Here is a 12,145-nt window from a genome sequence, read left to right as displayed (position 1 = left end):
TATGGTACATATACACAATGGAGTATTACTCAGCCATTAAAAAGAATACATTTGAATCAGTTCTAATGAGGTGGATGAAACTGGAGCCTATTATACAGAGTGAAGTAAGCCAGAAGGAAAGACATCAATACAGTATACTTACGCATATATATGGAATTTAGAAAGATGGTAACAATAACCCGGTGTACGAGACAGTGAAAGAGACACTGATGTATAGAACAGTCTTATGGACTCTGTGGGAGAGGGAGAGGGTGGGAAGATTTGGGAGAATGACATTGAAACATGTAAAATATCATGTAAGAAACGAGTTGCCAGTCCAGGTTCGATGCACGACGCTGGATGCTTGGGGCTAGTGCACTGGGACTACCCAGAGGGATGGTATGGGGAGGGAGGAGGGAGGAGGGTTCAGGATGGGGAACACGTGTATACCTGTGGTGGATTCATTTTGATATTTGGCAAAACTAATACAATTATGTAAAGTTTAAAGATAAAATAAAATTAAATGTTAAAAAAAAATTAAATGTAAACTCCTCTAAAAAAATAAATAAAAAAAAAATTTTAAAAAATGAAAAAGCAAGAGAGTTCCAGAAAAACATCTATTTCTGCTTTATTGACTATGCCAAAACCTTTCACTGTGTGGATCACAATAAACTGTGGAAAATTCTGAAAGAGATGGGAATACCAGACCACCTGACCTGCCTCTTGAGAAACCTGTATGCAGGTCAGGAGGCAACAGTTAGAACTGGACATGGAACAACAGACTGGTTCCAAATAGGAAAAGGAGTACATCAAGACTGTATATTGTCACCCTGCTTATTTAACTTCTATGCAGAGTACATCATGAGAAACGCTGGACTTGAGGAAGCACAAAGTGGAATCAGGATTGCCAGGAGAAATATCAATAACTTCAGATATGCAGATGACACCACCCTTATGGCAGAAAGTGAAGAAGAACTAAGAGCCTCTTGATGAAAGTGAAAGAGGAGAATGAAAAAGTTCGCTTAAAGCTCAGCATTCAGAAAACGAAGATCATGGCATCCGGTCCCATCACTTCATGGCAGATAGATGGGGAAACAGTGGAAATAGTGTCAGACTTTATTTTTCTGGGCTCCAAAATCACTGCAGATGGTGATTGCAGCCATGAAATTAAAAGACACTTACTCCTTGGAAGGAAAGTTATGACCAACCTAGATAGCATATTCAAAAGCAGAGACATTACTTTGTCAACAAAGGTCCGTCTAGTCAAGGCTATGGTTTTTCCAGTGGTCATGTATGGTTGTGAGAGTTGGGCTATAAAGAAAGCTGAGCGCCGAAGAATTGATGCTTCTGAACTGTGGTTTTGGAGAAGACTCTTGAGAGTCCCTTGGACTGCAAGGAGATCCAACCAGTCCATCCTACAGGAGATCAGTCCTGGGTGTTCATTGGAGGGACTGATATAGAAGCTGAAACTCCAATACTTTGGCCACCTGATGCAAAGAGCTGACTTGTTGGAAAAGACCCTGATGCTGGGAAAGATTGAGGGCAGGAGAAGAAGGGGACGACAGAGGATGAGATGGCTGAATGGCATCACAGACTCAATAGACATGAGTTTGGGTGGACTCCAGGAGTTGATGATGAACAGGGAGGCCTGGCATGCTGAGGTTCATGGGGTTGCAAAGAGTCGGACACGACTGAGCGACTGAATTCAACTGAACTGATACTACAGATTTACCAAATTAAAAAATATATATGATGAATTATTAACTGATGGCTAATTAGCTGATGCTGATGTCATAAAAGCCATGTTAAAATTCAAATGAATCCAAATTAGAGATCTAGTAGGAAAAAAAGTAATTAGCTTAAAATTAACAGTAGCTTATAGAAGTATTTATTTTATCATACAGGTGGAAACTAGGCTCTGAGGAAGCCAAACAGATGCCGCCTGGACTCAAGCAAGCCCATAGTTTGTATTCTTGCTTTGTAAGCAGTGTACGGTGACATATAGTCCAGGCTTACAATTTTCATTCTTTTTTTAGCAGGTTCAAATATATTCTATTACCAATGGATAAAATTATATTCCAGAGAATATAAGATTGGGTCCCCTAAAACTAGACTGTTATCTAAAGACTAGGGTAAAAACATGTACTGCATTCTAAGAGTTATGGATTCCATGTGTACTAACAAATGGTGTTGTTTGAATAGTCTTGAAAGATTTTGACAGTGTTGTAAATTTTTATTTTCTTGAAAAATTCAGTATAATGAAACATAGTTTTATGTATATAGACAAAAACCTCTTTCTTTCTTTGTCTTTTTTGAGTTCTTGTTCATCATTGTTCAGTTTGTTTATTATTATGGCTACTTCAGCAGTATATCTAAATCTTTGTCTGTTTAAGAGTAGATTTTTAGAAGCTGGCATTAAACATTTATTACCCTTTTTAAAAATTATGAACAGAGTTGATCTTCATATGCAGTAGAGGTGGCATTTGTTTATAATAAATAATACAAGAAAATATTCCTACTTGACAAACAGACCTTAACTGTGGCACTGTTTTTAACAGAACTGAATAATAATAGCCATCATTGGTCGAAAATGTATTGAATGCCCAATATTTTAAATACCTAACTCTGATTTTATAGCTGAGCAAACTGAATCTCAAAGAACTTAAATAATTGTTGTTAGGTCTTCCAGACAATAAGTAATGGAATTGGGTTTTAAATTAGGACTTTCTGATCTTTTTAATATCTGTGCTTTAATATCTGTGTTAGTCTTTTTGATATCTTTGCTTTACTGGGTCTACAATAGTTTATACTCTCATTGCCCCTCATTCTTTGCATACTTCAGATCACCATGATAACTAGTTTGTTTGGCTGTCATGCAGCACTTCTTCAGCTTTCAAAATAATCTTCCCTCACCTTAGTCTTCAGAAAATATCATCTGAATTTCCTGAATTATTTACCAAAAAAAAAACCTTAAGCTAGTATTTAGTGGATGGAGCAAAGATGTGGTTGCTATTTTCTGTTTTCATATAACTTTAAGAAATAGGAAGTAATTACATTTATCTGAGAAATAGATCATGAGAGCTAACCCAGGCATTGATGGTGAGAGTCAAGAAGAGCAGTTGCATGTGAGAGAGAGATCAGAAAATGACATACTTGGACAGCGATTCAGTGAAAGGGAGGGTGAACAGTCCCAGGGGAAGTTTAAAGTTTGGTCATTAGAAGGAAATCGGTTTCATGATCAAATAGGGACTTCAGGAAAAGAAACAGATTTGACCAGGGAAAAGATGATTTGGAGTTTGGACATAGAGAGTTTGTAATTCTTGTGATATCTAGCCTCAAACTACATCTGGATCTAAGCCCTTGACCTGTGACTAGTTTGAATTGAGATGTCCTCTAAGTATGAAATACACACTGCATTTAGAAGAGTTAGTACAGAAAAAAATGTAAAATAGTGTATTAATATTCTTACATTGATTCCATGTTAACATAATAATACTTTGGATATTTTGAGTTATTGAGCTAAATAAAATATGTTTTTAAAATTAACCTGTTTCTTTTTACCAGTTTTTAAAATGTGCTAGGAAACAAAATTGTATGTGTGTCTTGGCTTATATTTCTGTTGGACAGTACTAATTTACATAGAGATTTGTAATAGAAGTGTAGGGGGAGACATCTAGATTTGGAAATATCCTATTATAAAAGTGATAGTTTATAAGATTAGATAAAATGCCAGCATACAGGGTATAGAAATGAGAAAAATGACAATTGTAGTGTGAGAAGAGAAAGAGTAATTCAGAGGAGAAATGGAGAATCAGGACTCTAAAGTGGTACATAGTCTGATTAGCAGAAAATTTCAGAAGGAAGTAGTTCATATCTTTGGATGATAGGAAGGCCAAAGAGGAAGAAGAGGACTGAGAAAAGGCCATTGAATTTGACTGATACAGACCCAGTTTCAGTAGAGTACAAGAAGGATTGATTGCAAGAGATTAAGAACTTAGAGCTTGATGAATTAGACTCTGTATATAAGCTGTTCTTTCAGGCAAGGAGTCCACTTGTAAAGATAATAATCTCTTGTTTGGAGCAGAGTACAGGGAAATTTGAGTATGCTGTTGGCCGAATGAAAGGATCAGTAAAGTAGAAGTGCTTGAAGTTGTTAAGAAAGAGAAGATAATTTCTCTAGCAAGGTCCTAATGCATTGGGTCCCAAACTTGAGTGCATGTTAAGTCACCTTGGTAACTTGGCACAGGAGCAAATTCCCAGGCAACTTCCCACATCTGAAGAAATCATATTTCCTGGAGATATGTCTCCCTGAACATGTTTTAACAGTTCTTCTAGATGGTTATGATGTATCCAACAGGACAAACAAGAAAATTAAGGGTCCTGGTGAGGACATGAGGGAAATGACTGACCATAGCATCAGAATGCACAGAGAGCCAATTGGGTTAGAATAAGACTGGCGGACCATGAACTGTGATTAAGGAGTTGGCTTTCATTCATAGAAGAGTGAGCCTAAGTTCAGTAGGAATGAAAGACTGAGAAAGCTAAAAGCATAGTGATCAGATAGGGAAGTTTCAGAATTGAGGACCTTGGAGGTCATGCAGATACATGCAAATAGGGCTGTGTGTTTGATACAGAAAAAAGTGAAAAGAACTGAGTCACACACATTATAAAACCCATCAGTTTAGTGACTCTAATACAGAACAGGAGTAAAAAAATATGAGACTTGGGGTTTAGGAGGAAGCACTAAAGGCTTTATTTGGGGGGGCACCAAAATCACTGGAGATGGTAACTGCAGCCATGAAATTAAAAGACGCATGCTCCTTGGAAGAAAACCTATGACAAACCTAGACAGCATGTTAAAAAGCAGAGATATTACTTTACCAACAAAGTTCCATCTAGTCAAAGCTATGGTTTTTCCAGTAGTCATGTATAAATGTGAGAGTTGGACTATAAAAAAAGCTGAGTGCCAAAGAATTGATGCTTTTGGACTGTGGTGTTGGAGAAGCCTCTTGAGAGTCCCTTGGACTGCAAGGAGATACAACTAGTCCATCCTAGAGGAGATCAGTCCTGGGTGTTCATTGGAAGGACTGATGCTGAAGCTGAAACTCCAGTACTTTGGGCCACCTGTTGTGAAGGAACGACTCATTGGAAAAGACCCTGATGCTAGGAAAGATTGAAGGTGGGAGGAGAAGGGGACAACAGAGGATGAGATGGTTGGATGGTGTCACCGCTGCGATGGACATGAGTTTGAGTAGGCTCCAGGAGTTGGTAATGGACAGGGAAGCCTGGTGTGCTGCAGTCCATGGAGTCACAAAGAGTCGGACATGACTGAGTACTGAACTGCTGAACTGAACTAAAGGCTGAATCAGCTTAGAACCAGTGTCTTTAGAGACTTCCAGAATGGGGTGCCTCCTTGGGCTACAGTGTTCTCAGTCTCCATGACACACTCTAGCATGTTGAAAATAGAGTGAATGCCTGACATTCACAGATATAAAATGCATAGGTTTAACTATTTGCAAGTGACTCACAGGGTTCATGACATGAGCAGTTAATAATTGTTTCCAAGGCTTGAAATTGAATCTCCTGCCCTAAAGTGGCTTGTAGAAACCAGTCACATAACATGTAAGTGTTGCAGTAAAGCCAGCACTTACATCTTCATTTGCCTTTGATATATGATTGTATTAATTATCAAACTATCTCAGTCTGATAGGTTTCACAGAAGAGGAAATTATTTGGCAAATTGTGGTATCAAAAAGTTTAAAAACTAATTGAGTTTAAAAAAAAAATGTAGCATTGCTCCTAGCATGTAATAAAAAAGGGTTCAAAATGAATTAAGTTTAAGAAAAGTTTTAGCATTGTTCCTAGCATGTAATAATTGCTTGATAAGTGGTAGTTACTTGTACCAATTCAGGAATTCAATAAGTTTTGAAGTCAGATATTTTTTGTGTATGCCCAGGTTTAGAGAATAGTATTTATATTAAAAAGTTTGTTTTGATTTGGAATCTCCATGCATTATTAAACTGAATTTAGAATGTTAAATTTGAAAGTAAATTAGAAGGAGAACAAAGGTTCGTTTATCACTCATCAACTGTTTGATATACTTGAAGGGGGCTGTATTTCATAGCACATGCCTATGTGCGTGCTAAGTTGCTTCAGTCATGTCCAGCTCTTTGCAACCTCATGGAGGAGCCCACCAGGCTCTCTGTTTATGGAATTTTTCAGGCAGGAATCTGGAGTAGGTTGCCACTTCCTTCTCCAGGGCATCTTCCCAACCTAGGAATCGAACCTGCCTTCCCTGGGTCTCCTGTATTGGCAAGAGGATTCTTTACCGCTGTGCCACCTGGGATGCCCCTATATTTCGTAGTAAAGCGTCTGCCTGAAATGTGGGAGACCTGGGTTCAATCCCTGGGTTGGGAAGATCTCCTGGAGAAGGAAATGACAACCCACTCCAGTATTCTTGCCTGGAAAATCCCATGGACGGAGGAGCCTGGTAGGCTACAGTCCATGGGGTCACAAAGAGTCGGACACCACTGAGAGACTTCAGTTTCACAATATATTGCTTTTGTGAAATCACAACTTTTAATATATCTTTTAAGTATGTTTCCATAGGGAGACCTGGGTTCAATCCCTGGGTTGGGAAGATCTCCTGGAGAAGGGAATGGCAACCTACTTTAGTATTCTTGCCTGGAGAATTCCATGGACAGAGAAGCCTGGCAGGCTACAGTCCCTGGGATCGCAGAGTCGGACACAACTGAGTGGCTGTCACTTCATTTCACTTCCATACCATAAATACACATACACAGAAACAAAATGAATTATATTATTCATGTTTTCTTACCGTACATGACAACTGGATTTAGGTTTTTTTGCTAAACAACTTTCTCAGTCTGTTATAAACTTATATAATTGTTTTTGATTTGTAGTGAAGAGCTCAGAAAAGAAGCAAGACAATTAAAGCGGGAACTCTTAGCAGCAAAACAGAAGAAAGCAGAAAATTCCGCAAATCAAGCAGAAAAAAGAAGTGAAGGTAAGCACGGTTATCAAGCTTATATTTTCACTTAGTATTTCTTCCCTCTCTCCTTCCTGAATTGAGTGGTGGTGGTGTTTATTACTTTGTTTGGCTAATTAGTCAATAAAATTGTTTCACTTAGGACTTTTGTCCGAGAAGGACATTCAATCAAATGTGATCATAACTACTGTTCCTTAATAAAGAGAGTACTTAACATCAGGCAAAACTTATGTTGTCATAGCACATATCTAGAAGTGCACAGGATAGAGTGTTCTTTTTTTTTTTTTTTAAACATTGGGTACCCTTTAAAACATTTAATAAAAGTGTTTAGGCCCTACATTTGGCACTTGTATAAACATTATTCATACATTGTTTGAATAGTATTAAATACGAATTCCTGTTTTGTGTTTATTTTGCTCTTATTTAAGTACAGAAAATCTAAAACATTGATAAAAATGATCAAAAGCTTATCAGAATAATACCCTGCTTTTTACAGAGGTTAAATATTTCTTTATTGTACTTTTTTTTTTTTAATTAAGCTAGAACAGCTTCAGAAAAGCTATTGCACTGAAGATCTTGAAACTATTTCAGCTATGAAACATGTAATGTTTCAAAATAGCAATTGGAACCCTCAAATCTGTCTTATCTTCATAATAGTAAAATACATTGTAGATTTGGTGAACATGATCAGAAATTTAATTGTTGTCTTTAATAATGTACACTAAATTTGGCTTAATAAATTTGCTTTGTGCATATATCTTGTGTATTCTCATGCTTTTGGAAAGCATGAATAATTTTATCAATTGATACTAGGTTCGGTAATAGTGACTGGAGATAATTCAAAGCATAAGATGTAACATCTAACCTTAAAGAATACACATTCCAATACCAAACAGTGGTACAGCATTTGACCATGTGATTATTATTTATTTTAAGTAACACAAGTTATACCACATAAGCCTCTAAAGCTCAAAGTTGTTAGATGATTTGCACCATGTTCCCAATGACTATTGTTGTAAAGGCAGGTACTTGATAAAGAACTTGAAATTGCCAAAATATGTTTGAATGAAACAAATTATTAAAAAGTTAACTCATCCAAATGACACAAATTATAGACTGAATTTTAAAAAAAGGATAAAGTTATATATGTGACTAGATAATATTGGTAAAATGTGACCCAGAATAGAAAGAAGATATATTGGCAATATTGAGGTTTGAAGAAGTACAATAAGGATTCTTTAAGTTTGTGTATAATTTTCCCAGGAGATTGTTTCTTATAATTAAAAAGCACTCTAAATATATGAAAGTAATTCCTTTTAACTGGGAAGATCTTCATTTTTTTATTCTTTTCTGAGCTGCTGCTACTGCTAAGTCGCTTCAGTCGTGTCCGACTCTGTGCGACCCCATAGACGGCAGCCCACCAGGCTCCCCTGTCCCTGAGATTCTCCAGGCAAGAACACTGGAGTGGGTTGTCATTTACTTTTCTGAGCTAGTAATTGTTATTCCCACACTCCATCTCAAAGTCCATGATATACTGTGAAGTTGGTAATGGATGGTTCTTGCTTTTGTAGTTTATGATCTCAAAGAAGTGAAAGAACTGCAGTAGGAAGTTTCTGAAATAGAGCTGTATGGTTAAGACTTATATTAGATGTAAACAGGGCTGTTGTAATTTATCTGCCTTTGAAATACTTAATACAATTAGGTAAAGAAAGATTTGAGTCTTAAAACATTGATTTCTTAACACAAAGAGTCTTCTGGAGCTTATTTCAGTCTGTTTATATGAAAGTTAACCAGATTAAAACTCTTTTTATGCTGCAATTAGAGAATTATATTGGTAATTTTCTGAATTTAATTTTTCTTGTATCATCTAGAAATACCTGGATTTTCCCTAAATCTAAAAGACAGTTAAAATTAGCTTCTCTAAAACTGTGATCATTTGGTTGCTGTCATTTTTCTTTTAGTCTCAGAATGGGCTAAAAATGGGCTAAAGTTTTTTTATTTTTTTATTATTTTGAAATAATAAAAATTATTTTTATTTGGAATGAAAATATTTTTATCATATAATATTTAATATAAATTTGTATATATTATTATATATATTATATTATATATATAATAATATATCCATCGCGACCCCATGGACTGCAGCCTACCAGGCTCCTCCGTCCATGGGATTTTCCAGGCAAAAGTACTGGAGTGGGGTGCCATTGCCTTCTCCGAATTAGGTAATCAGAAGACCTTTAATAAATTTACAGTGCTATATAAAAATAATAATTTTATATTTGTAAGAGAAATATAGTTATTCGTGGTTTTATTTTGTTCTCTGTCCAGACTTACAAACTGAAAATATGAATTTTAATACAGTGTTAGAATTAAAGACTCTAATCAGTATAGCTCATATAAATATGACATAAATTAAATCTCACAATGAGCTTTCCTTAACTGTGTTTTCACAGTTGTATTTTTATAATTATATTCTTTCTTAAAAAGTATGTGTGTGTGAACTACGTATTTGCATTCTTAAGTAAAGCTTCCAGTAGTGGTATTTCCTGATTTTATGAATTGATTTGGCAAGTCTAATACTTGCTGACTACTGCCACTTTCTTTTGGAATTTAATGTATTACTTCCACATTAAGAGCACTTGGCAAGAGACCCATAAGAACAGGAAAGCTCCTGCATGCTTCTGTCCGTGCTCTGGTTTCCCGAGTTTTGTCGTGTGTGAACAGAGGTGTTCCGCGCAGGCAGGCGCTCTAGTAGCTGTGGTGCTCTCGTCAGGGCTTCTGTCGTCTTAGGAAATCACCTTTGATCAGGGAGTAATAATTCCCTTAGTTTTATCATCTCTGTCGAATTTCCTGAGCTAGATCCTTAGCCAGATCTGTGGCTCAGATGGGAAAGAATCTGCTTGCAATGGGGGAAACCCTGGTTTGATCCCTCGGGTTGGGAAGATCCCCTGGAGAAGGGAATGGCAACCCACTCCAGTATTCTTGCCTGAAGAATTCCACGGGCAGAGGGGCAGGTGGGCTACAGTCCATGGGGTCGCAAAGAGTCGGTCATGACTGAGTGACTAGTACTTTAACTTTCACTTTTTTCATTTTAACCAGTTTTGCTTCTAAATCTATTCTATTACCTGAGGCAAGTTACTTTGAAATCAGGATCCATCTGTTTCTCCATATAGAAAATCTAAGATAAGATTTTATATAATCTTAACATAAGGTCTGCTTTTTTAATGTTTTACTGTATTTATTCTTTATTAATTCCTTCAGTTCCATTATGACAGAAAATAAAATAATTAAAAGTCTTTGTTACTTTTACATTGATAAATACTTTGGGCCACATACAATTAAGCAATTCTAAATACATTGCCATTTTTATATTACCTGATTATAGTGATAGTGGCCATGAGTATATGCACATGTTCAAACCCATAAAACTGTGCATATTCAAACATGTACAGCTCATTTGTATGCTAGTTATGCCTCAACAAAGCTGTTCCCCAGAAAAGAATATTGGTCTGTAAACCAGAAGCCTCTTAACATCTCTGTCCTAGTATGAAAGCATGTACATATAATTGAGTCAATGTATAAATCTTTTTTAACACTAGTGTAGTAAAAAAGCTTCCCTATGTAGTAAAATTGAATATGGGGCCATCCATTTTTCCCTTAAGTCTTCCCAGTAAAGCTCAAGTTCTGCTGTTTCTTCTATCACAGAGATATGGTGAGGTAACAGATGTACTTATGCCTCTATGTATGAAGAAGAGCACTACATAAATATAACCTCATAATTTTTGCCACCTATTTAGTTTCCAAAGGCTTCAGATAATGTATAAAAGAAGGCTTCAGTAAATTAGAGAACTAGAATGTGAAGGAATAAAGCCACTATTATAGTCATATAATGAGAATTTTTATAGTAATGTGAAATTTGATTCTAAAATTCAAAACAGTTACATTTCTTAGTTGAATACAGAATCTGCAGTAGGCTCTAAGATCCCAATTTAAGTAAACAGGGAATGTGGTGTTTTACTTTAGATACCAGCAGTGTCAAAAGAAATGTACTGCAGGACAGTCTGTTTACAGCCTGGGAGTCTCTTTAGTCCCACTGTAAATCATCCGGGCCTGTGCATAGGATTTTTGTAGGGGGTAATAAATTTCAAGTAAGATTGATAGTTAATTGGAGATAGAGTTGGTTTCCTGGGTTGGCTCTGTCAAGTTCTTTAATAAACTATATAATCCTTTTCATTAAATTATGCCTCTAAGTCCTTTCCAGATTTAAGTTTCATCATATCAAAACCAGTACCAAACTGAACACAGTCACATAGAGATACATGTTTGGACATATTATCTAATCAGCTTTAGGGAGATAAGGTGTCAGATCCTCTTTTCAAAGTTCCAGGCACACAATACCTGCTGTATGACTAGTGCCAGAAATTAGAGGAGGAAGAGCAATCTGAGCTTGTAAATCAAGAAAGAATTTTAAAGCCTCTTCATGAAACACATCCCTGAGGTGCTTAGTACCTCTCAAATTGCACTGGGCCATTTCAGGTTTCTTCAAACTGTCTTTTTAATGCTGGATTAAGTCAGACTAAGGCCCTTCAGGCTTGATAGGTTGGGAAAGTATATAGTGTGGTGGTTTTTTTTTTTTTTTTTTTTTTTACTACTTTTTGTCTCTCTAACATATTATGTTAAACTAGTTTAATCTTGGTTTTTATAAGAAACAGAAACCATTGTGGAATGTTAGCTCTGTGTTGTGCCTGATACCATGTATAATTAATTCCTCTCTGATCAAACTGGTCCTATTTGCCACAGCAGTGAAGTCTCTTCAGGGAGTCTTAAGTCATCATTTTTTTTCTTGGAGGCTAGAAGTATCAGACCTATTTTTCCCATAGTCTACTCTTACTGTATTGTTAACTTTTAATGTTATTTACACAGAAAAGTGAAAGTATATTTGCCCTTGACTTATAGAAAGCCTCTCAGTACCGCCGTCAGTAATAGTTTATAGATTCTTACTTTGAGCGTGGTACTAACAATTGTTTATCTGATTTTACATTTCAAAAAAAGTTAAAGAGTAATACAAGTGTGGGACAGTCCTCTTTAAAAGGGAAAATTTGATGTTGTTTAAAGTATATCTCAAGGACTAGAAAATAAATAAGCAAAGGAAAA

The 12,145-nt window shown here is 36.2% G+C and overlaps 1 protein-coding gene across 5 annotated transcripts in view; it reads left to right on the top strand.

The window, feature by feature from the left end:
- CWC27 (CWC27 spliceosome associated cyclophilin) overlaps positions 1-12,145 on the top strand; it is a 276,896-nt gene that overhangs the window by 134,874 nt on the left and 129,877 nt on the right. For all 5 annotated transcript variants that reach the window (XR_009731741.1, XR_009731740.1, XM_061393412.1 and 2 more), the window contains exon 11: positions 6,903-7,006. Coding sequence is in view for 3 of the 5 variants with exons in the window: in XM_061393412.1 (XP_061249396.1) it covers positions 6,903-7,006 (104 nt within the window). In the remaining 2 variants the exon portion in view is untranslated. The remainder of the gene's footprint in view (positions 1-6,902; positions 7,007-12,145) is intronic.

This window comes from Bos javanicus, chromosome 20, assembly GCF_032452875.1.
Source record: "Bos javanicus breed banteng chromosome 20, ARS-OSU_banteng_1.0, whole genome shotgun sequence".
In the NCBI taxonomy this organism is placed as follows: domain Eukaryota; kingdom Metazoa; phylum Chordata; class Mammalia; order Artiodactyla; family Bovidae; genus Bos; species Bos javanicus.
The sequence above is the reverse complement of the archived record's forward strand: the minus strand, read 5'-3'. Positions and strand labels throughout refer to the sequence as shown.